The sequence below is a fragment of the Fundulus heteroclitus genome, chromosome 18 (assembly GCF_011125445.2).
Source record: "Fundulus heteroclitus isolate FHET01 chromosome 18, MU-UCD_Fhet_4.1, whole genome shotgun sequence".
Classification (NCBI taxonomy): domain Eukaryota; kingdom Metazoa; phylum Chordata; class Actinopteri; order Cyprinodontiformes; family Fundulidae; genus Fundulus; species Fundulus heteroclitus.
Genome location: NC_046378.1, coordinates 11,539,980 through 11,566,622, shown reverse-complemented (window position 1 = coordinate 11,566,622; position 26,643 = coordinate 11,539,980). Strand labels below are relative to the sequence as shown.

The following is a 26,643-nucleotide window of genomic DNA, read 5'->3' as shown; positions in this document are numbered from 1 at the left end:
CAACAGTGCAGACAGAGCATTAGCATAGTGTAGCATGATAATTAATAAAAATATTGCTATGAAATTTGTGTAACATTTACATAACTTAAGTAAAATATCATGAATCTTCATGCTATTAAAACAAGTGAGGTGGACAATTGTGGGATGGAGGTATAAAAGGGTAAACTACAAAAAAATAAAAAAATACAAATAGATTTTTTTTTTCCTTTGGCTCCCAAAATATTTATTAATTTAAAATGTGTGATTTGTCCCAAATTTTTATTTACAGCACAGTTCCAATGTTTGGCACAGAAAACATGAATTAAATAATGGTTAAATAAATGAACAGTCAAATAGTTGTGTGTACCTCAAATTAAAGATTTACATGTTCACACTATGGGTGTTTAGTTCATGGTATCTCACATAAAATGAAATCTACATTATTCCACACAGTTTTCCTCTCCACAGCTTTAGCAGAGAGACATCTTGTGTAGCATTCATATCCGTCTTTACAACAGAAGCTGTCTCCTGTGTCACAGTCTGCAAAGACTTTAGTTAGTAGCCATCAAGTCAGATTTGCAATTTATTATTTATAGTCTTACCCAGAGTGCATGAGTCTTTCTCCAACTTATGCACTTCACGAATCCCACACATGTAGTGATGGCTTTGTAAAACAAAAGGTGCTGTACAGAAATAGCCTGGGACATTAGGCTACAAGGTTGGAAATAATTACAAAGAAAGTAAAATAATCACAATACAAAAAAAAAATGCATAGCTGATATTGATCTGTCACTTTACATCATACTGTTGATTGACTTTGGAAACAAAGTGCAATTCAGGAGAGTAAATCTCAACCTGCTGATTTGATTTGTCTGAGCAGAGGGCTAAGGATCAAAGGCACTACAGTATTTAGGCATCAATAGTACTACCATTAGTTATTTGAGCAGCTTTAATTCCCCAAACCTCCTTTCCCACATGGGCATAACGTCCCAACAATCAAATCAAAGAAGTGTTATAAAATGCAAAAAGAAAGATTTGTTATAATCAACAGACTTAAAATGACATGCCCCTTGAATAATAACAATAATAATAATAATACACCGGAGGTCTAAAAGTGCTCCCCATCTCCTTACCTTTGATTGTCTAATAATACTCACAGCTGGGGTGATGTGCAGCAAAGAGACAAGCTACCTTGTGGCTCTTTTTAAAGTTTGGTCGAGCGTCATATGTTGGTTCCTACATTTTGTCAAATACCTTGGCACAAGTGGGATGTAGAAAGTGAGAACAAACATCTTAGTGTATTCATCTTCCCATTAGGGGGAAAAAAAAAAAAAAAAAACGAGCCATAACCACAAGTGCATTATGGCTCATAAAAGCTATGGTCAGTGCATCATCATCATCTTATCTAGACATTGTTCACCTTGTATGATTACAAGTGGGTGTAAGAAAAATAAGCCACTGAGGAAAACCGTCAGCATACATTCAGCTTTAGCAGCTGGTTAAGGACGTTTTCAAGGGGGTGTTTTTTTTTTTTTTTGGGGGGGGGGTTCCCTTTAAGAGGTAGCTGAACTGTCCGTCTACCTCCAGGGGTCATGCTGAGGAGAGCAGTCTAAATTCAGTCCGATATTCAGTGGGGCTGATCAGTGCAGACTGACCCCACCTCCTACTCCGCAGCTGTGGACGGGCTCGGTCCGCAGTCCCCCAGCCCTTTGGCCGCGCTAGCCCGTCCGTTTCCCCGCAGTCACTTGATCCGGTGTCGCACCAGCGAGGACTCGTCTGTGATCTCCCCGCCGTCGCCGCGCCTGCAGGGCAGGAGGAGCAGCAGCAGCAGGCCGATGAGGATCAGGGCACAGACCGCCACCAGGGCGTAGGAGATCACCCACAGGACGGGCTCCTTCAGCACGCCGCCGGAGCAGTCCGCCGCCACGTCCGCCGCCGAGAAGGGTCCGCCGATCTCCGAAAGAGGCGCTCCATCACTCACTGCAGACGGAGACCAGACAGCCCAGGAGCAGGAGGTTATGCAACAACCACAATTTTCAGCGTGCTTCGTTTGGATTTTCTGTTCAGCCGACCATAATCGCTAATGGAAATAAATTGTACATGGTTTTTTTGGTTTTTGAATAAATCTCTGAAAAATTGTTGCATATATGTGTATTAATAGAATCCAGTGCAACCAGAAGCCATCAAAAGTCACCTTATTGGTTAATAGTCAACATGTTTGTAATCTGATCTTAAAAGGCCTCAGATTGTTATTTTTTTGTGGAGAATTTCAACAAAGACGAAAGAACGCAACAGACAGGCCAGGGATACAACTTTAGAGCAGGGCTAGGCAAACTGAAAACCACATCTCACAGAGAACCGTTTAACCCATCTTCCAAAAACAGAGTACCGTATTTTCCGGACTATAAGTCGCTCCGGAGTACAGGTCACACCAGCAATAAAATGCATAATAAAGAAGGAAAAAACATATATAAGTAGCACTGGAGTATAAGTCACATTTTTGGGGGAAATTTATTTGATAATATACAACATCAAGAACAGACATGTTATCTTGAAAGGCAATTTTAAATAAAAATAAAACGGAGGCAACAACAGGCTGAATAATTGTACGGTTAGCTTACGCTACATGACACAACTGAGAACGTGCCTGGTATGTTAACATAACATATTAAAAGCTATTCAGATAACTATAGCATAAATAACATGCGAAGAAGTTAACCAAAGCGCCCGTGTCACTCCAAATAACTAAAATCCAGTGAAATCTTCATCCTCTGTGTCACTTTTAAATCACTCCTTTAACTCTGGGGGTAGAAGATGCGGCACTTCCGCTTCTACGTCGCTTACGTCTGATTCAACACAGGCCTAGAGCGCCCTCTTGTGGTTTGGTGTGAAAATAACAGGTGTAATGATATACCGGTAAAAATGTGTAATAATTTCACACATAAGTCGCTCCAGAGTATAAGTCGCACCCTCGGCCAAACTATGAAAAAAAAAAAACTGCGACTTATAGTCTGGAAAATACGGTATTGCAAAACTATGAACCTACCAAGACACGGTCCATCTAAACTGACAGGCTGACAGCAGAGCATTAATCAGTCAAGAGGCCCGAGGTAACTCTGGAGGAGCTGCAGAGATCCACAGTTAAGGTGTGAGGATATGTTAACAGGATAACTATTGGTTCTGACTCTAGAAATCTGGCTTTTTATGTCAGAGCATCATAAGGAAAGCCAGTTGCTGGGACAAAGTAAACATGGAAGAATTTACAAATACGATCTTTTCACCCCACCCTCCCCAAAAACCAAACAAACTGTTCTGCCACTTCCATATGCGGACAATAAATCGTATACACATTGGATAGTTTTCAAAGCGCCCACAGTCGTGTTTCCTGCGTTTTTGACGTCACCGTCCTGCCTTTCCCTCCACATCCACACAGTCCTCGCTACAGCAGTAACAGTCAAGGCTCCACAATCACCCACGTTTAGTAGCTGGACTCTCTTCGTCTTACCATGATGTGCTCTTAATAAAGTTGGCTTCCACTGTCTCTTACACTATATATTCATTATACATTATAGCAGCTGATGACTAAACATCAGAAATCTGTTGTTCAGACACAAATGGGGCATTTTAAAACAGGTTAAAAGCCATTTTCAAACTACTTGATGTAATTTAGTACTTTCTTGTGACAAAGTTCAATGGAGACAAAGCTAATAGAAAAGACCTATCGCAGCTTCTTAGGAAGGCTGCCAGCCACAGGGCAATATCCTCAGGTTCGTGTTGAAAACTGAAATTGCTGGTTTCACAGAAGCTCATCAATGGGCCCATTTGTCCGTGCGCCAGATGAGAGAGCGGAGTCGGCAACTAAACGTCACAAGCTCGCATCCTCAGCCTTAGGCCGACATCTGCTCCAAGTCCGTCTGCTTAGTGTAAACAAAAGTGATCTTTGTACTTTGGGATGGGAACAGGAACACTTTCCGAAGCTCATGCAAAAAAACCAAAAAAACAAAGGCTTCAACTTATTTAATACCCGATGCAGCACATGAGCATAACTTATACCAGAAATGTCGAAGGCGGATTCTGCACACGGGACAAGGTTTACCTTTGGCTGAGCCGTTTCAGGTCAGTCAACCTGAACTTTAGAGTTTGCTAGGGATTGGTTATTAATTAATCCAAGGTTATACGGTGCCTTTCAAACACATTCATATCCCTTCCACTTTCTGAACTTGAACAATGTATTATTTCACGAGGGGTTTAATGGGATGAACCAACACAACAGGGTTCATTCTGAGTTAAGGTTTAAAACATTTTTCTGAAACAAACATGAGAATGGTGTGGTCTGCTGTTGTATTTGATGCTGATGTGTTCGGAGGGACGTGCAATGCTAGTTTACTACCCCACAGCATTTTCTATGTATGCCAAGAAGTTCAGTGTAGGTCTCATATGACCAGAACATATTTGCTTTGTCCACCACATAGATTGCCGCAATCTTTTAAATGGACCTTTTATGGCTTTCTTGTTGCCAACCATCCATAAAGGCCGTCCTGGGTCTTTGTGATGCTGTTCGTTCACCGATGTTCTCCAACAAACCTCTGAGGCCTTCACAGAACAGCTGGATTTATACTCTGACCAAATTACACACAGGGTGACTCTTTTTACTGATTAGGTGAAATCTGAAAACAATTGGCTGCACTGGATTTTATTTACAAGTAACAGAGTAAAGGGGGGGGGGTATCTACAAATGCATGAAACAGTTTCTAGATATCCATTTGTAGGAAATGCTGAAAAGTATTTTTTCTTTCCAATTCACAGTTTTAGACTAATTTATGTTGGTCTGTGGCATAAAATACCACTAAAATACATTCAAGTTTGTGTTTCTAACATGACAAAATATGTAACAGATTAAGGCCACTGTAAGGGAATCTGGTGAGGAAATTTTCTGTTAAACACCAAGGACCATCATGAGCTACATTGCTTTTGTCAATTCATTTCTAGAGGTTCTACTTCTTATAAAACTGCATAGAAACTTTCTTTAAAAAAAACAAAAAACTTTACATGAGTTGAAACAGAGAAGAAACTATGAAGTTGAATTAGTTTGTTGGTACATAATTAACAATTAGACTTGCAGTTCTCAAATTCAGCAGAAGTTAGCTTCTTATAATGTCTGATTCTATGTTTAATGAGAGGAAGTCTTAAAGGAATGACCCGGGGCTCACACTGACTAAGGTGTTGGTTGCGGTCCTGATCCAGATCCAGTTGCGGTTTGCTGACTCACATTGCACCTTGGGAAACAGCGGCCAGCTGTGGCTCTGGCTGCAGAAACGGCGCTGGCGAGAACAGAAGTTCATGCGGTCCTTTCTGTCGCTGTCTCTCATAGATGATTAAAAAAATTATTTATTTTTTAGGGTAAAACTTGTTATCCGTGCGCTTCAATATCCCATTTCATCCTCCAAAAGCCTCTCGGTTTGCTCGGGTTTCTGTGTCCCCATTTGTTTACACTAGTTAAGCTAATTAAGTTGGTGCGGTGATTTTATTCTGAAATTCACCAGAACTTCATCCTGTCTAGCGCCCAACGTTTCCTGTTTGGCTCGTGAAATTCAGGAGTTTTATCCGCAGAACGCTGCGGCGTGCGGTCAAACTTCCTTCTTGCCGAATTGTTTGCAGCGCCGCACCGCCTCAGTAATTGGACCGGCAACCGCACGTAACCGATGAGAGCGGACACACTGATTTGTAATTATCTGGGTTCCTTGTGGCGTCGTGACCGCACCGCATTCAGTGTGAGCTTACCTGCACAGCTGCTGAGTGCGAAGCCCAGTCTCTTCTGGGCGCGGTCAAACACCACATAGAAACCTTCCATAACGGTGGCGCCGATCACCAAGCCGTTAGCCGACGAGGACACGCCGAAATCGGAAGCAGTCCAGCTCGCCGTCCAGGTCTGCGATTGGCTGGATGTAAAGCTGCAATGTGGAAAAACAATATGAGCCATTAGTCTTGTTTGGGCTGATAAAGGACCTCTGGGGGGAAGGTGGAGCTGGGATGTCTGTGCATCGCTACCTGAGGCAGGATGGTAATGCGGAAGGACTGGCTAGTGTTGGTGGCTCTGAGGTAGATTGAGAGCTTGGGGAAAAAATCCCAGGGGTTTTCACCCTTCGGCCAGCATGCAAGCTTGGTGCCATCCCAGAACCCTGAAGAAAAATCCTGGATCTAAATCAAAGAGAGACAAAAAAAAAACAAAAACAAAGTGAAACAGAGAGAGACAGGTGGGGTGAACTATAAAAGAGCAAAAACTGACGGTCACTACGGCACCAAAGCGAGCACTGATGTTGCTTTTCCTTTGGCAGCTTTGCAACAATCACAGCATATTACAGAGAACTGTTAAAATCTATCTTGAATGCAGTTTTAAAAGGTGGGTAAAAAGCATAAAGATACATGGAGGTGAGATGCTCATTTTCCCAGCAGGAAAACCCTGAACCCTTCTCCTTACAGCTGCTGCATCCCCAAACAGGGAGTGTGCACTATTTCTCCTCTGCATCCCTTTGCTCTGACAACATGTTTCATCACTGGTCCGCCAGAAGAAGGCAGCGTACCCGAGAGCTGCGTGTGATGGCTTCCACCACCGCATTGAAGACGTTGATCGGAAGTCTCAGCAGCGTCGTCCCGCTGTCAACTATGGCTTTATCCACGTTATACTGAAAGAAAGAGACACAGCAGGGATTTTTTATTTTAGGCTCAACAGGCTTCGCTGAAACACATTGGAAAAAAAAAACAACAGAATAAAACACAAGGTGGCTACATTTACTTGATTGTTTCATTGAGAATAAAAAATAGCTTTTAACATTGTCCAACTAGTACATCTTTTGTATTTTTAGATATAAACACAGTTTCTCCGCTGTTCAAGGACAGTTACTGTGCTGACATCAATGGTTGATGTAAAGATGTGTAAAAAACAAAGTTTTAAGTAAATTTTTTTAGTGCCATAGCATAACCTTGTACACAATTTTTTAAAGGATCCAACTATTAATTTGATCCTTATTCAGTGGACAAACGAATAACTTAATATATTTCGTTTACATTTATACTCCCAAGTCTCCATAACAATGATTAGACACTGTCTACATTTGAATCCGGAGGTTTACATACACTATATAAAAATACATAGTTTTTTTTTTTCTCACTGTCAAGACATGAAATCTAAATAACCTTTTCCTATTTTAGGTCTGTTCTATTTGCTACTAGTCGAAATAATGAGAGAATCATTATTTTATACAATAATCTATTACTGTCTTCATATTTAGAGGTTTATAAACACTAAGATCAATAGCCTTTAAACAATTTGGGAATGCCCTGATGATGATGATCTCATGTCTTTGGAAGCTTCTGGTAGGTTTTATTGATAACATCCGAGTTGATGTGAGACACACCTGTGGATGTTTTAAAGGCACGCCTAAAACACTCTCCCATTGTGTCACACACACAGGCAAAGTCAAAAGAGACCAGCCAAGATATCAGGAAGAGAATTGTGGACTTGCACAGAGCTTGAAGGTGCCTCGTTCATCTGTTGGAACACTTGCACGTAAGACTGTCCAGCCATCATAGCGCTCAGGAAGGAGACGGGTTTTGTGTCCCAGAGAAGAATATGCTTTGGTCTGAAATATGCATACCAACCCAAGATCAAAAGCAAAAGATTTTGTGCAGATGCTGGTCGAAGGTGGTTAAACTGTCATTATCCACAGTGAAGCGAGTTCTGTACCAACATGAGCTGAAACGCTACAGGAAGAAGCCATTACGCCAAAAGAAACCCATAAATGCTGATTGCAGTTTACAAGTTCACACAGGGACAAGGAAATACATTTTTGGAGGCATGCCCTGTGGTCTGACTAAACTAAAACTGAACTGTCTGGCCATAATGACCATCGTCACATTTGGAGGTAGAAGGGGGGACGCTTTCAAGCCTGAGAACACGGTCCAGACTGTGACGTGGGGGTGGCAGCATCATATTGTGGGGTTGTTTTGCTGCAGGAGGGACTGGTGCACTTCACAAACTACATGGCATCATGAGAAAAGAACATTATGTGGAAATTCTGAAGCAACATCTCAAGGCATCAGCCTCAGAGAAAGTTGAAGCTTGGGGGCAAATGGGTCTTCCAAGTGGGACAATGACCCAAAACGTACAGCAAAGTGGCTCAAGGACAACAAAGTCAATGTTTGGAAGTGGTCTTCACAAATCCCTGATCTCAATCCTATTGGAAATGTATGGGCAGAGCAGAAAAGGCGTGTGTGAGCAACGAGCACCTCATGCTCATTATTAGGTATGGAGGGAGATCTGTGATGATGTGGGCCTGTTTCTCTGCCAATCATGTTAGTAGGGCTGGTTAATTATTTAAAAAAAAGTTAATAGAACTAGTTTGGTACATATTGAAATCTCTTTGATAGTCAGAATAAACTTTATTCACCAAGTTTGTGACTTCACTCTTCAAAAAGGGATCAAAGTTGGCAGACAATATAAAATAAATTCATCCTTCCAGAAAATATGGCCCATAGAGAAGAGATTAGTGATTTCTTTATTTTTTATTATTGGTTCTCAGTATGCATTTCCCCCCCTCTATTGAATAAACGTACTAAAAATAAAATAAGGATTTTCTGGTGTGAGATCATGCTGGTAGAACAAAAGATGGCTCTATTAATTTGTCTTTTAACACATCTTTACCACAAGTGCCAAAAAAATGTGGGTGGCATTCTGTACTAAAATCAAAGACAATACATCAGTATCAGTACAGAGTTCGATGGTTACCTCTCTACAATCCAGATTCAGATTCTGGTCTCCAACTTCCAGCTTTAAAACTTCCACTTGGTAATACCAGGCCTCTACGATAGGGGTGTACCAAATCGACCCCCGATACAGAGTTGGCTCAGCCCCACCCATTATCTGCGGAAAAAAAAAAAAGCAAAGGTTTATCCATCTGCTCGCGTCCTGGCACAGCACAGCTCCTAAACACACAGAGGCCTCCTGCTGTCTAACCCGTCCGTCAGCATCAGAGGGTCACATGATGGAGAGGCAGTGGGCGAGGTGCCAAAGTTGTGTGCTACAAAGACCTGGTCTCAGCAGGAAGCCATCTTAGTTTAATTAGCTCCTCTCTAACCAGATTGGGCGTCCAAAGAGGAAAATATGCTGACACGGATGACATCATCTATTATGTTTTTAAATGTGAGTAGAAACTGCTGAACAGCAAGCCAGTGGTTCACAAACTATAACACGATTACAAACCCGAAGCTGATATTAAACAATTAAAGAAAAAAAAAGAAATCAGATTTTGAAAATGATTGGCATACGATGCATTATTTAGGCAGACGTCTGTATGGCCATGTTGGATACTCACAAAACTGCCAGCAGGAGGGTCGACTGTGCTGCTGGCTGATAGTCCAGCCCCGCACATTTGCAGAGAAAACGTGTCGGGAATTCCCAGCTGCTTCACCACAGAGTTGAAGAACGGGTCCACGGACGGGTCGGGCTGGTTGCAAGACAGGAAATGCATAATCAACAACCATCTGTTTATTTGAATGCTGTAATATGACCTTATAGGGCGTCTTGTAAGGTTATACATCTCTCTTAAGCTTGTGCACATCTTTTCCACACGACAACCCTAACTCAAATGTTTTTATAGGGATTTTATGTGACACCACCGTGATATGGAAAGAAGGAAAGCATTTAAATGTTTAATTGAATCTCAGTATAAATGCAGCTTTATTATAAAGATCTCAGAGGTGTGTTAGAGAAGATAAGCGATGGTGAATGGCCTGCAGTTGTATAGCGCTTCGCCAAGTCCAAGGACGCTACATTCACTCATTCATTCATTCATTCACATGCCTACGGTGGTGAGCTACACTGCAGCCACAGCTGCCCTGGGGCAGGCTGACACAGGCAGGGCAGCCAGACAATCGGAACCACCGTCTGCTAGCTCCAGTTTCTCCTCCAGTAAAAAGAAAGTCGTGTAGACGTTAAAAAACAGTAAGATCTAACCTCTGAGAATGGGGGGAAAAAGTAAAAGTTTACATGTGGCACAATTAAGTAAACTCCAGTGCAACTAACCTCCTTCAGGAGTCACATAGGGAGGCATCGGAGGCCCACAGGGAAAATGTTGGTTAATAAACATCATCAAGGATACAAAGGACCAATTCAATTAGTGCCAATTCACCACAGATGACATCTCAAGGCACTTTACAAAGTCAATTCTGTCAAATCATACAGACAGATTGGTCAAAGCGTTTTCTAAGCAAACCCAGCAGATGGCACTGAGTCTTTTAACTTGCAGCGTTCCCTCCTCCTGGATGAAAATGTAGCAACAGTGGACAGTCGCTTGCATTCTATCATTGAGCAGGGCAGGGCAATATAGTGAGATTCTTAAAATATAGATAATTTTTTTTAAAAAGAGATATAAGATGAGACTATATCGTTTATATCAAGCTGGTCAATGTTACGCTAGAATTGTATCTTTATGTATTCCAGTAGGTTATTTTTCTGCTGTTTCTCATGTTCATCTACAAATGTCTGTAAGAAAACTTTTGATTCAGAGACACCTTTTAAGAATTATTTCATGAAAAGAAAAACATATCCAGATAAATATCATATATCGGCATTCAGCTTAAAAGTATAAATATATTATTTTTGGTCCATACCGCCCCGCCCTACTTTGCAGCAATCCCTCATACCGAGCATGCATGTGGCGACAGTGGAGAGGAAACCTCCAGCAGCCATCTTCCCATCAGTGCTAAATGGAAGATGTGTGTGATGGAGGTGAAGACGGCATTATGCTTTTTACACTTCACAGCTACGCATTACTTAGTATTTGTCCTTCATACAATCCCAAAAACATACAGTGTCGCTTGAAGTTATGATGTTAAATTTAAAAATCCTCTAAAATAGTGTCATAAATCGATGGATGTGCAGTACATGCATGAACTGTAGGTCTAAAACACCTTTCTGCCCTTTGACCAAAACAACGTTTCTCTGTTGGTTCTGTGTTCTGGCAATGATGACAAACGGCCCTCAGGTAAGCTCAACCTGATCTTTTCAGCGACAACAAAAGCACAAAGTCACCAGTGTGCGCATATCTGCTCTTTAGTCGCTGGCATTTGATCCCAAAGGTTACTAGTCAGCTTGGCAAGAAAGAACCTCTTGTCCTGGTCCCGACTAAACGACCCTGTTGATGAAAGCCAACACCTGGTGAAGCAGTTTGGAACTCGTCACATTTCACACTTACAGTGCTGTAACAAAATATGTACCTCTTCAAACATTTCCTCTGTTTTTGCTGTTTCTGTCTCACTTAAGTTTTAGACCATCAAAGAAACATTATTGTAAGAAAACGATAATGAGTGAATCCAAAACGCAGTTTTCAAATGATAATTTAATTCTCAAAGTAAAAGAAACTATCCAAACCAACCTGGCCCTACGTGAAAAAGGAATCCCCCCCCCCTTGTTAAATCATGACTTACCTGTGAGTTACCTCGTTTTGTTGGTTTAGTTTTAACCCGATTTTGGCCCACCAAAATTACTTATTAAAATTACTTAACAACCCTACTGGAGGTCAGAGAACAACCCAGAACAAATCTGAAACAGTGCAGGGATCAGTTAAGGTCAAGGTAGGGCTCGGTGATATGGCTTAAAAATCTAATATCAGATTGTTTTTAAACAAATCCGATTAATCAATTTTCTTCCATTTTGCTTCGTAAAAACAAGTTGATGAAATTATTTTCACTGCAAAAACAGACCTAAAAATAAGTTAAATGTTCTTAAAATGTGTGTTTTTGTCCTAGATTTGAGCAGGTCAATAAGATTATCTGCCAATGGAATGAGTATTTTGACCCCTAAAATAAGATAATTAGACATCCTGCACTTGAAGTAAGATGATGGAGATGAATTGTTCCTATTTTAAGTGCAAAAATCTTATTCCATTGGCAGATAATCTTATTTATCCGCTCAAATCAAGGACAGATACACTCATTATAAGAAAATTTTACTTATTTATAGTTCCGTTTTTTGCAGTGTTCAGAAAATGTACTTTTATTTCAATAATCTCATCTGGGAGTTGACCTGAATTCAAAGTGCAACTTATTACGAGCTTTAAAACAAGCTTATAAAACAAGATGGCAGACGCCGCCATAGTAAACAATGAAAATATAACAAAATGTTTGCACATCTAAGAAAAGGCTTCACTTTGCTTGTGTAACTTCACACCAACTTAAAAAATAAGTAAATGAATAAACAAAAGTGTCTCGTCTCAAGGTAAAAAGGTTTCCTCTTTGGAGGATTTTGACAATATATTTTTCTAAACATATATTCAACACTGCATGCTATTACCAAAACAAATTTACCCTTTTGGGACCGAAATAGTGCACACTTTGATGGAAGCCCAGAAGCGTGTATTGCCAAAAACATTAAATTTAATTAAAAAATGAAATCATCACGAGCTGGAAATGAAATAAAAGCGATTTATTGCCCAGCCCTACTTCAGGGTTAAGATTCAGCAGCAAAAGAGAGAGACTGGACAAAGATGGCATACAGAGGAGATTTCAAGGGCTAAAAAACATTTGGATGATCTACAAAAAAATATTCTGTGGACTGATGAGACATAAGAGCAACTTTTTGGAAAGTGTTCATCTGGTATGGTCTCAAGACCAGACGCCCAAAGGACCTTCTTTCAAAATTTTTTTGCTCAAAATAAAAAAGCTTGAATCTAATCGCGTTTTGTTCAGCCGTTACAAACGGCATTTGTAATGCATGCTTTAATTTAAAATTTAAACAACCCTGTACACATTGTGTGCCGTGTTATTACCTGTTCCCATTGTTTATTTATTGCTTGTTGTTTATCGTGTGTAAACAGAGCCGGATTATGTCCCAGAAAATATTTCCTCATGGTAACACAAGGTGACAATAAAAGATTCCTGATTCTTGTATTTAGATCATTTATGATTGCCCTGCTATGTTGCTATGTTTGACAAAGGAAATTTACAATAACAAACCAAGGAAAGAAAAAAAAAAAAAGTAAATTCCTCCCACCAGAACTGGGGGTTGTTGGGCTTAAGGGATTAATGTGGATTCACACGGCAAGATTTTTAAATTATTGCCTGATTTTAAAAACCTGAGACCCCACATATGACGATAATAAATCGTAGATATAAGAGTTTGCCCCTACGGAGTTTTGCGTCCGGCCAAACGGCAAGCATAACACCCCACACCCTAACAGATATGACCCAGGGAGAGTCGGGCGTCCAAAGTAAACAAACATGGCCGACGAGGAGGAACCGTGGTGATAGTTTGTGGGCTAAGTTTAACAGAGAAAAAAACTTACAAAAAGAAAAAGCCGTTGTTTAAAGCAGTGGAGACCACAGGAATAAAGGCTCTACGCTACGAAGGTGAGCTGCTGTGTTTTGTTTTTTCCAATCACCTCGCTTTCTGATTGGCTACACGTCACAGACAGCAGGCGGCGTGCTCGTTTGTCCTCGGTGAAAACCACGCATGCCAAGATATCGGGCCAAGACAATCCAACATGTTGAATATCCCCGATTCTCCCTGATATTCCTGCAACGCATGGCCGCAATATCCCATAAATTGATCCTTAGAGCCGTCACGACCCTAAGGATTGTGGGAAGGTGGAAACGGACAAAGCAGAGTAGGCCAGAATTCCTCCACAGGGATATAAAAGACTGATTTACCAGTTGCCAAACACCTGATGGCAGCTGCTGCGGCCAAACGTGGAACAACCAGTTATCACAGAGAGGCAGGTAGGCTTGGATAGTTTCTGTTCTTCCTCTAACAAGTTAAACCATACCGTTGTTCTGAAACATTTAGGTGGGGCAGAAATCTGTAACACTTTCTCACAGCTGTCATTAAAGCCTCATCAAAAAGAAGAGCGACGTATCTGAATCCAAGCCGTACGGACAGAGGGAACGAGATGAATACGAATCTGAAAACAAAAGTAACTCAGAGAGAAGAAAGATGAGCGTCACGCTGCTGCGAATGAAGGGATGAATTGTGACCTCCCTGCTGTCATGTGAAACGTCAACGACAACATTTAGATTAGATCTCAGACGGAAAGTTATGTGGAACTGTGAGAGACATGGAGATATCGGCAAATCGTGCAGCACTGCTAGGCAGAAGAAGTTCATACTAAGGAGTTCCTCTGCCTTTTCTTGTCATGACGCCCGTTTGTTTGTTGAACATCATTTCATGCGTTGTTCAGGACATTAGATCAGCTTTTCTAACCTATTTAACTCATGTTGCAGCGTAAAAAAAAAAAAAAGCAGCTCCAACATTGACTACCATCCTATTTTGCATAAAACCTTGTTTATTTCCAGAATACCTGCACAACCCGACTGAATGGACTCAGACTATTTAATATATGATTCAAAACTGACTCATAATTAAGCTTGTTGTGACCTGACTGCTGTTTAAATCCCTGTTATTTTTTTTTAACGCCTGCATCTCACCCGTGCCAGCGCTGGATAGGCCAGCCCCAGGATGCCTTGCCACTTGATCTCGGGCAGGAAGAAGCCGTCAGACGACAGGATGCCGGCGATGTTGATGGCGATGGATCCGTTCGGGCCCTTGGGGATGGTGACCAGGTCGGTTCCCAGCTCGCCTTCCCAACTGCCCTGTGTGTACCTGACGGCCACCGAGCGGCCCGTGGACTCGTAGGTACTGGAGCTGGAGGGAGGAGGAGAAGCATTAGGACAGAGGAAAAGAGAAGTGTTAAGTGAGGAAGATGAAGAGCAAAGAATACAGTTGCATCAAATAGACTAGAATATCATTTAATATAGAAACTTAAGCTCAATCTGTAGGTTGACGGCACACAGTTTCTTTCTGTTCATTTTGATGATTGTCTTACAGCTACTTTACGTAGGTCCCAAAGTTCAGGGTCTCAGAAAAAGTAATTCTAAGATACGACCAATAAAAAAAAAAGGGATTTTTAAACGTATGTCCATGTACTCCACAGTCTGTAAAGCCAGGACTTGATCTGACCTCCTTTAGCATACGTTGCTGACTCAACACAGCATCTCATGGAGGCCACCAGCCTGTGGCTCTGGTGTCTCATCTTCCTCTTCACACTGCAAAAATAGAACTAAAAATAAGGAACTTTTTCTTGAAATGAGAGTATTTTTCTTTGATTTGAGCAGGTAAATAAGATTATTTGCCAATGGAATAAGATTTTTTACACTTAAAATAGGAACAATTCATCTCCATCATCTTATTTCAAGTGCAGTATGTCTAATTATCTTATTTTAGGGGTAGAATTACTCATTCCATTGGCAGATAATCTTATTTACCTGCTCAAATCAAGGAGAAATACATTAATTTTAAGAAAATGTAACTTATTTTTAGTTCTCTTTTTGCAGTGCACAATACGCAGCGATTTGTCCGTGGGGTTTATTCCAGGGGCTTTGGTTGGCTAATCACGTCGACGTCTGGGTCGCCGAAGCGGCTATCTCTACTTTTTGGCAGTGTGGCCAGGTGCCAGAGCCTGCAGGAAGACGACATCTGCATCTCCACAAAGCTTGTTAACAGAAGGAAGCATGGAGTGCTCAGAACCTTCCTGGTGGCGAGCCAACACCAGCAAAACACCCAAACCACGGCTGACTGTGGAAAACTGACGCTGGACCTCAAGCCACTTGGATTCTCCAGTCAGATGAAAAGCCAAAGCTGGGTTTTGGTTGCCTAAGTCCAATCCTTGTTTTCCTCTCATGTCTCTGGTGGAGTAGTGGCCAAAGCCAATCTTCATGCCCTCCATACGTCTGGTGTGTGGCGGCTGTTGAAGCAGCGACCCCAGCTGTAGTCCACGCTTGTCAAGGCTGTTGTTATTCCTGTTACTTTTTCCTTCCACTCAACTTTCCATCAACACTCTGAACAGCCAGCTTCTTTACCTTAGGCTCTTTTGTGGCCTCAATGACTCTCTGTTCGACGGCTGTCCAGTCCTACAGGGCATAACGTGGCCCTGACATCAAAATGTCCGTTTTACTTTTCCCAGAGGACCTGAACTTTGGATTTTTATAATCTGTAAGCCACATTAATCAAAATGAACAGAAGCAGAAGCCTGAAATACATCACCGTGTGTCAGCAATCAACACACTAAACAACTTCCTTCCTCCCAAATGCAGGAGCCGAGCCGACTGTTCAGGAGCGTGTGTCGGCGCCACTCACAGGTCGGTGTTGAAGTAGCGCGTGATGAGCGGGTGTGGAGCAGCGGCCACAGCGAAGTTACTGCTGCCCGTGTCCACCAGGATGTTGAGCTGAAACACACAAGAGAGAGTTTGCTTTAACAACCGTCCTTACGTAAATAACTCACGAAACAACGCTGTCAAAACGACGGGTAGTCTTTCCACCGCTTCATGTTTTATTTAGAACGGATAAAGAACGAAGCGTCTCAGGCGTTTACTGAGAGTCTGACTGTTTTTTTTTTTGCTGGCTGGGATGAGCTTGTTCCCACAGACTCTACAGTGACACCGACTGCTGTAAAGCAGAGAAAGGAAAAAAAAAAGCACTGCGCACACACTGCGACATAATTACTCTCTAATGTGCGATGTGAGAGATGAACATGACAGCCTGGAGCGTCTGACATGACCGTGTGACCCAGCCAGCCGTTGGGGTACGCGTGCCGTGCGGCGGGGGGACGGCGGCGGGCAGAGCTCTGTCTTCCAGGCATGGAGTCGGCGAATACGAGCTAATTAGCCAGCAGACGTCTGTCACCTCCTCGGCTGAGGCGGCGGCCACCTCGGCGCTCACCGTGGCGTCTGACGCGCCTCCATGGATCCACACAGGCGGCGAAGGCTTCAATCCTTCGCCCAGCCTCAGGTCTGTCTCCTCCTGCCACAGACAGAGCGGACCGGCAGGAAGCAGCCGGAAACGTTAGAGCGCAGAGAGTCGTGCTGAAAATAACTTCCTCGTGCTTTGCTCCTGAACCGGTTTGGTGAATACTTCCTTACTGTTAAGCGACGGTGACACAAACATTATGAAAGGATGACATAATCAGTGGGGGTTTATTGACTTGTTCTGCTGAGGATCAGCTGAGTTGCTCCGCGGCGGGTCGGCTCCGGTGTCATCGGCCTCCGTGCCCGTGGCAGACATCCACTGCCTCAACAGGCCTGACTGGAAAATCCTTGAAACTTGTGAGGATGGACAGTGAGGGCATTTCTACGTGTCTCAGATCCTTCTGTAGTTTAGCTCCCTGAGCCTGAGGCAAATCTCTCCCTCCCTCCCTCCCTCCCTCTCATCTCGGCAGTGGAGCGCTCGCTGCCTAATTGGCAGCGGCTCCGTGGTGGCATCGTGCATCTGCTACCTGTTTGTACCAATTAGCAGATGCGAGGCTCTCCGCTGCCTCTCTCAGCCCGGCTGTGCCACATGTTAACAGATGCAGCAATTAGAGGCTGATTTGAATAGCGCCTCGTTTAACACCACGGCCCTGTAATCACATCATGATTTAGTTAGTATAATGCTGAGAGTGTGACCCGATCATGTTGAATTACAGGACATTCTGCCAACAAATAACCAATTTAATCCAAAGTGGATTGAGCTGTGCTGGCGTGAATAACTGATGTAATGGACTCGCTGTAATTATGCCCAGAGAGGGAAAGTCTAATGGCCGGTTTATGAGAGCAGGAATATCAGAAGGTGGTGGAAACGCTTCAACCCTCTGCTCGTTTCAACACGCAACGATGAAATACAAGCAGCCTTTACCAGAAAGAGGGAGGGAGGGAGGAAGGCAGGGAGGATGGATGGAAGGAAGGAAGGATAGATGGGAGGAAGGAAGGAAGGAAGGAAGGAAGGAAGGACGGAAGGAAGGAAGGAAGGGAGGAAGGAAGGGATGGAGAGAGGATGGAAGGATGGAAGGGAGGGAGGATGGAAGGAAGGAAGGGAGGGAGGATGGAAGAGAGGATGGAAGGCAGGATGGATGAAAGAAAGGGGGAAGGAAGGTAGGAAGGAAGGTAGGAGGGAAAGGAGGGAAAAAAGTAAGGAATGATGAAAGGAAGGGAGGGAGAGAGGGTTGATGGAAGGAAGGGATGGAGGAAGGGAGGAAGGTAGGAATGGAGGGAGGATGGAAGGATGGAAGGGAGGGAGGGTGGAAGGAAGGAAGGGAGGGAGGATGGAAGGAAGGAAGGGAGGGAGGATGGAAGGAAGGAAGGGAGGGAGGATGGAAGGATGGAAGGGAGGGAGGATGGAAGGAAGGAAGGGAGGGAGGATGGAAGGAAGGAAGGCAGGGAGGATGAAAGGATGGAAGGGAGGGAGGGTGGAAGGATGGAAGGGAGGGAGGATGGAAAGGATGGAACGGAGGGAGGATGGAAGGCAGGATGGATGAAAGAAAGGGGGAAGGAAGGTAGGAAGGAAGGTAGGAGGGAAGGAAGAAAGATAGGAAGGAAGGATGGAAGGAAGGGAGGAAAGAAGAAAGGAGGGAAGGAAAGTTGGACGAAGGAAGGAAGGGGGATGGAAGGAAGGTAGGAAGGGGGCACGGATGGAAGGAAGGAAGGGAGGATGGTAGGGAGGTAGGATAGAAGGGAGGAAGGAAGGAAGGAGGGAAAGGAGGAAAAAAGGAAGGGAGGGAGAGAGGGTTGATGGAAGGAAGGGATGGAGGAAGGGAGGATGGAAGAAAAGATGGACGAAGGAAGGAAGGTAGGAAGGGAGGGAGGCTGGAAGGGAGGGAGGAAGAAAGGAAGGAAGGAAGGAAAAACAAGCTAGAAGGAAGGAAGAGAAGTAGGACACAAGGATGAAAACAGAGAGAAGGACTCAGTTTAGAGAAATTAGGAACAAGGTCTGGAAAAACAAATATTTTCTCTACTCTCTTTTTCAAGACCTATTCCAGTGACGTACATACTGACTTTGAACGGAGTTACTGACAAAGACACGTAACACAGCCAGACGTCTTCCTTTACAGCCTGCAGACACAGACAGACACCTGAAACAGCCCCCCCCACCACCCCCCCCCCCCGGTCAGAAAACACGTAGCAGTAGCTACTAGCGTCCCGCTGACTGATCCCACACAGGTGGAAGCGCTGCACTGGCTGAGTTAATGGCTTAAAACGGCTGTGCATAAAAAAATACAGAAACGTCTCTGAATACATCTGGAGACGTTTCAGGGCGGCTTCCCTTATTTTATTAATAAAAAACAGCTTTCAGTAATGATCCATGGAAATGTTGCCACGCATTTCTTTTCCTTAGAAAAACTGAGTCTCTCCACACTAACAGGAGGTACAAGGTTGGAATACAGAAAAATTTAATTTGAAAAAATATTAGTAAAAATAAAATAAAACTGATTCCATAGGGCCCTAATCTGGTCTGCTGCTTCTATTTTTTTAAACCAAACATTGAAGATAATTTGTCAGTTCTTTTTTTCTTCTTCCAGCAAAGTAGAAACAATCGGCGACTCTAAAGAACACGACACCTTTTGCCTCACATCCTGTGGACAAATTGTTTTTAAGTCAGGGTTATCATAGAAACCCGGGTCGGCACACAACGACGCGCTTTAAATATTTTTAATCCAGTTCCATCGCAGCCCCTTTGCCTTCTGAGAGGAACGTGAAACTCTGAGGAACGGCTGGAGACTGCGTAGAAAAGATTCCTGTGACAGTACAGTAAATCTGTTCTTTCATCCGTCTGCTAACGCTTCATCAAAAACTACACGTCTTGCGTTTTCGCGCACGTGAAGAAGCCCTCTAAGAATCCCCCCGCTGCTTTCCATAGATTAGAACCCCACACCGTGTTCAAAAATCTGTTTCAAAACTAGGATGTTCACCGTATTTTTCCCCAGCAGGGAGAACTGATAAGCCTCTAGGAGTGGGAGAGACTAAGCGGCAGCACCCAGGAGTCTGAAAAGCTCTGATGTGTTTAACCTGAGAGACCCCCGGGGGGGGGCAACAGGTCAACTTTCCTAATGAGACAACTCACCTTTGCTTTAAGCTGCGCTTCAGACGCGTCTCCGCTCACAACACAATGGCTCGTCGCTGCCACCTCCCCCCTGAGGCCTCATGTATTCTTAATTCCCCACTCGTGCACATTTAGCCCCTCTTAAATCATTAATATGATCTCGTTAGGCACTTTACGTTACAAGGAGAATAAAACGACGACAGGTCGCCCCTGGCTAAGTTTCCTAGCAACTCAAAGGAGAGGGATATGAGGGTTTGTCGTCTCTGAGGGGGAAAGCGATCACGATTAGCATTAGCAATGCTGTGATAATAATAAACTGTAAATAATGTTGCTAACGCCCCCCGCCCCCCATATAAATGTTTGTTTTGGATCACTACCCTGGCTGTATGTACTATTGCTCCACCACTGGTTTGATGAGATCCTTACTAAAAGCTGCGTTGGCCATTAAAAATATTACCTAATAAAACTGTGGTGTACCTATTTTTGAGAGAATAAAGTTTTATTATAAAGGAGCATTTGTTTTTGTTTTTGTCGGGACTCCACCCATAGGTAGCGATAGAAAGAAAGCTAAAATCCAGGGATGAATTATTTATTCATTTATTTTTTTCCCAGAACACTTAGCCAATAATAATTTAAAAAATAAAGTTATTGTGCTAAAGTTTTTAATCTGTTTCACCCGTGTCTACCAGTAGGTGTGACTGTCAATCCCCTACTGGCCACTGCCTCCTTGGGTTGCAGTTTAAAGAATTTTGATTGATAATAGGAAGTAAATCTACCACAAACTTCTCACCGCAGTAAGCAACAAGGCAGGAGTTTGCTGCTGAAGATTTAATTTGACTGATTTGTCTTTTCGTAAATCCACCAAATACTATATGCCAAGTAAAGTTTTCAAGCGCCAATAGACCAAAGGTCAATTCCTTTTCTATTAGAGGACCCGGTTAATCAGCCTGAGCAAGGTCCATAATCCAGAAAAGAAACCGAATCTGAAATATTTATAATTCCTTTTCAGGATTTAACTCTAATGACTCACTTGGGAAAAGAATGCGAGTCAGCTGTGTTTTCGTTTTCAGGCAGAATATCCTCTGTCGCAGTTTGCAATGGAGAGACTGTTTCCCACAGTAGAAAAACAGCTGGCCTGATAAAGGGCCTGTTAAAAACACAGTTGTTCTAATAACCAAAAAAAAAGACATAATATTGATTAAAGGTCGTTTGCTGAATGCTCCACGGTAATAACGAACATCAAACTTTAAAATTAAGCTTTTTGCTTTGTAAATCTGGGGTTGATCTTTGCTCCACGGGAGCCTCATAATCCCAGTCAGCTGCCTGGGGAGAAACATCGGTCCTCACAGGCAGCATCATGTGAGCCCATGTGAGAGGAGAGCTTCCACCTTACAGACCCCCCACTCCCCCCTGATCTCATTATAATTCTGATCCGTTCAATAAAGCGCGTTAACAGGGCAGAAAATGAGCAAACGCAACAACAACAACTGATACAAATCAAACAGAAACATCTGCGGCAGAGACCGAGACGAAGCGCTGACCCAGGCGGTACCTTTTGGCCCGGAGTGCCGATGGACATCTCTATGTAGTAGCCTCTCCCAGAGTCCCCTTCCAGGTTGTTCACCATGTCCAGAAAGTTGACAGTGCCGCTGGGGTCCGAGGCCAGAGACAGGCCGTCCCCGTCCGAGCGCAGCGCCAGGACCCGCACGGAGGACCGGTTCGCCCCGGCCGAGACGTTAAACTTCCCCGGGAATATTTTCAGCGGGATTGAAAAGTGACATTCCGTCGCTCCGAAGCAGAAGCTAAAAACAAATGTCCAAATCGAAAGCGAGGCCAAGTTTGCCATGGCTGCGGCAGTTGTTAATTTTCTTTCTCTCTTTTTTTCTTCTTGTAACGTTAGTAACTGAAGAGTTTCAGACACGCGACCAAGTTGTTGCTCAAACTTTCGCCTCGGCCGTCGTCATGTCATGGGAGCAGCGGCTGTGCTGTTGTCGCCATCACGGAAACGCAGCCTTCCCTTCGCCTCAGGCAGCCCGAACATGCTCTCAAGGCAACGGCGTCCGGCCCCGGCATTAAAACGGCAGAGCTCAACTTCGCGCAGAGGTCAGTTTCTCTCCCAAGATGCGTCGCCTCCATCCACACCTCCGTCTGCGTCAAGGCTGACGCTACGCAACACGTACTTCCGGTTCTTCCCTTCAAAGTAAAAGAACAGCATAGATTTGATCTCGCAAGAGTGGCGCGTCGCTGCGTAGTAAAGCTTGTTATTTTTACAATATTATTAGTCATTAAAAATACCATGGGTGCGCTAATAATTTAAAAACTCTTCCGCTACCTTATTCGGGCTTTGTATATTTTCTGAAGCAAAACTAATTTATTTGTTTTATTTTGAAAAGTGCGGTGGTTCTTTATTGTATAACAACTACCACCTTACTGAACTAATTATTGCGAATATATATTTTAAAAGGATATAACATGACTTGGACGTTTTCATTATGTTGTCGTGTGTCATGAAGAAGACAGAAAGAATACTTTTTAACAATATCGTCTTACATAGACATCGGTTGAGTGAAACACATTATCACGTGTTGCATTTTTAACTCAATACACAGAAGTAGAAAAAGTACTTAAATTTATAAGAACTGAAATGAGATTATTATAGATTCTCTATTCAGGTATAACAAGGATTACATTATATATATGATAACATTTTGCATTGTTAGTAGACCAACAAATTGTCTGATGATTCAATATAATGATTCTAATATTGAATTGCCTTTCATGTGTAGTCTCAGGTTCTCCTTTGAGGGCAGAAGTTCTTTGTGCACAAATGAATGACAAAGTAACCAAAGTCCAAAGAAAACTCTTAATGCTGGCTTTCACAGCACAATCTGACAAAGCAACATCTTTTTTTGAGGTATTAAAGAAATGCATCACATTAAGTTACATTTGTGTAATTTTTGTAACAATAAACTGCATAGATTCCGATGCAAAGTTTTGAACTTCTACTCCAAGGTTTAATTCAGTTCAATTCAATTGCATTACATGTTTTACACAGTGACAACTCACAACTTTTTTGTAGGTTGCGTTGACGTTTTCCAGTCAGGTTTCCGTGCTCACCACAACACAGAGACTGGCCTTGTCAAGGTGTTTAATGACATCCATATAAATACAGACTGTGGAAGAACCACCGTGCTGAAATTATTGGACCTCAGTGCAGCATTCGATACTGTCGATCACTCCATTCTGTTAGAGCGCCTGAAAAACTGTGTCGGCCTTTCTGGTTTAAATCCTACTAAAAGGACAGAGACTTTTTGTGTCAGTAGGTAACTTTACATCAGAGATGACAAAAATCACATGTGAGGTTCCTCAAGGGTCCATCCTGGGTCCCCTCCTCTTCAATATCTACATGCTCCCTCTAGCTCAGATCATAAACAACAACATCAGTTACCATAACTATGCAGACGACACACAGCTCTACATCACCATGTCACCAGGTGACTATGAACCAGTTCAGGCACTGAATAAATGCTTAGAAGAAATCAGTGCATGGATGTGCCAAAATTTCTTCAATTGAATAAAAACAAAACTAAAGTAATAATTTTTGCACCACTAGAGGAGAGATCAAAAGTTAGCTCACAGCTTCAGTCGCTTCAGCTAGTAACCAATGATCAGGCCAGAAATGTGGGAGTAGTGATGGACTCAGACCTGAACCTACAGAGGCATCCAAAGACAGTTACAAACTCAGCCTTCTGTCACTTGAAGAACATTTCCAGGACTGAAGGACTAATGTCTCAAAAGGATCTTGAAAAACTAATCCATGCGTTTATATTTAGTAGAATTGATTACTGCAACGGTGTTTTCACAGGTCTTCCTAAAAAGTGGATCAGACAGCTGCAGCTGATCCAGAACGCTGCTGCCCGCGTCCTCACTAAGACTAAGAAAGTAGAGCACATCACCCCAGTTCTAAAGTCCTTACACTGGCTCCCTGTGTCTCTGAGAATATATATTTTTAATAATTCTGTAAGTCGATAAATCACTGAATGGCTTAGCACCTAAATACATCAAAGACTGGTTATCAGTGTATCAACCCTCCAGACCACTCAGGTCTTCTGGCTCAAATCTACTCTGCATACCCAGAACCAGAATTAAAGACAGAGAAGCAGCATTTAGTTTTTTGGTTCCACTTATCTGAAACAAACTACCAGAAGACTGTAAGAGTACTGTAGCCCTGGGTTCCTTTAAATCAAGGTTAAAAACCTATTTGTCTAGAGTTGTCTTTAAATATTAATGTTAAAGTTTGAGTCCAAATTGTCTTATACTGTATCAGACCTGCTGCTACTGTTCCAATGCAATGTGCTTCCTCTGTAATGTTCCCTCTGTCTCTGTAATGCTTTCTCTGCTCTGTCTGTTTTCTGTTTTGTTCATGTACAGCACTTTGAATCGTCTTGTTACTGAAAAGTGCTTTATAAATAAACTTGCCTTGCCTTGCCTTACTGTGACAGCTAAGGATAACCTAGGCAATTCTAACTATAAGCTTTGTCAAAAAGTAAAGGTATGATCTCCCTCCAGACCCAGAGACAGGCATCCTTGGCTCGTCTCAACAGCTCAAGACTTTTGGCTGCTTGAAGGTTCTGTCAATTCAGCATGGGATGTTCCTGCTAAGAAAATTGTTCTCAGTGTCAGGAATAAAGACTTATCTCTAGGTTCTGAAAAAAAAAAATCAGATTTATTGGGGACATTTACCAGATTCCATCAGATAGGGTCCCTTGATCATATCACACAGTGGAGAGGACTCTTATGAAACTTCAACATCTTAACTATGTTTGAATTTTTATTTGTCTGTAATTTAAGTATAATTTGATTACAGGGCCTGCAACCCCATGAGGGATTAAACGGGTCAGAAAATGGATGGATGGATGGATGACCACCAAGTCACCATGTAATGTACAAACATCCTCCCACAACCTTTTCTGTCCCAGCCAGCTTTGAGAAAGAGGAGTGGGAAGAAAGGGGAAATAGTTTGGGTTGTTCTTTACCTTGATGTGCTGTTCTGTACGTCAAAAATCAATAAATAAAGTTTTTAACAATAAAATAAATATTGTAGACCAGCACAAAGTACTGCGTAATTATGAATTGGAAGAAAATAAGTTATGCTTTCAAAACAAAAATGTGAAAAGTGTGATGTGCATTGGTATGCAGGCCACTTTTCTGTGATACTCCTCATTATTCGCACCGCTTGAACTTTGACACATCTAGTCACATTACAACCTCAAACGTCTATGATAAGTCTCTTCTGCTGTGCAGCTTTAAATTTAGCATTTTTCATATAAATTAATCTTGTGAGTCTGGTGTTTTATGTCTTCTTGTATTTGCCACTACACACGCAAATTTCCCCATTGTGGGACAATAAATGTATTTCTGTTCTATTCTATTCATATTATTGGGTTCCTATGTTATAGACCAACACAAAGTAGCACATAACTGTGAAATGGAAGGACAAGGATACGTGTTTTTATGTTGTTATTATAATAACAATATCAAAAGCATGACATTTATTTCGATTTGCTCGAGAACATTACTCAGCAAACGTCAAAAGAAAGACCAAAACACACAGCAGACAGACAAGTCTGTGAGAAAGTTGTGATGTTTAAAACACTCAATCAGATCATTAATCGTAAAATGCAGGCAAGAGGCCCATGCTGACTCTGGAGGAGCTGCAGAGATCCTCAGATTTGATGAAAGGAGAACCATCAGTCATCCGGTTCTCCATAACGTTATTTACAGAAGCATGGAAAGAAGTACCACAAGGCATGTAGCAGGTGATGGAAATTAAAATGTTCAGCTGACAACTAACAATGCACATTCCCTGAACACCCCAAAGTGAGACATGTTGGCAACATCATGCTGTCGGGAAGCTTTTCTTCTGTAGTGATAAAGAAGCTGTTATTGCAGTTAAAGGTGCTTTAGCAGAAGTATTGACTCAGGACAGTGAAATACAAATGCCCCTCACCGTTTTCAGAATTTTGTAAGGCAAGGCAAGGCAAGGCAAATTTATTTATATAGCACAATTCAGTACAGGGACAATGCAAAGTGCTTTACATGATTAAAATATAGCAAATTAAAACAGAATAAATGCAAGTAGGATTAAAATGTAGATAGAAATTAGAACAAAGAAGTGGTGATTCAGTTAACTAGAACAGTTGAAGGCAATCCTAAACAAATATGTTTTTAATCTTGATTTAAAGGAACTCAGGCTTTCCGCACCTTTACAATTTTCTGGAAGTTTGTTCCAGATAAGTGGAGCATAGGAACTAAAAAACAATGGAGGATAGGTTTTCATACTTGTTCTTTGAAAGTGTCCACCACCCCCCCCCTCTTTATTTTTTACTGTTTGCTAAATTTTGTGAAAACAATAACAAACACCGCCTTTACAAGAAAAACTACATGCTATTTTCAGATGTGGCAACTCCATTGAAGTGTGGCTGGTCGGAGTTACAGAAAATGCTTAACATTGTCACATTTAAATAAGATACCAGCATGATTTACTGCATATAAACTCAGCAGAAGCCACTAATCGAATTCATTTTCTTAAGGAATGTCATCCAACATCAGCTCAATTAACCACGCACATCAAAAAATAGAAACATTCAGATATTTTAATGGGCGAGGAAGGAAGGCATTCTCTCCCCCCCACCCCCTTTTAAAAAAAAAAAAAATCCAAGACAGTCTCTTTGCCACGGTGACAATTCAGAGAAAGAGGAAGA

At 42.4% G+C, this 26,643-nt stretch overlaps 1 protein-coding gene across 1 annotated transcript; it reads right to left on the bottom strand.

The window, feature by feature from the left end:
* Positions 1-241: 241 nt before the first annotated feature.
* bace2 (beta-secretase 2) lies at positions 242-22,039 on the bottom strand. Its single transcript, XM_012874815.3, is given in 10 exon segments — positions 242-1,959; positions 5,761-5,878; positions 5,880-5,930; positions 6,028-6,177; positions 6,561-6,662; positions 8,765-8,899; positions 9,351-9,482; positions 14,458-14,674; positions 16,166-16,254; positions 21,432-22,039. Coding segments are annotated over 10 exon segments (1,527 nt in total). The 5' UTR covers positions 21,726-22,039; the 3' UTR covers positions 242-1,720.
* Between the last annotated feature and the right edge of the window lie 4,604 nt (positions 22,040-26,643).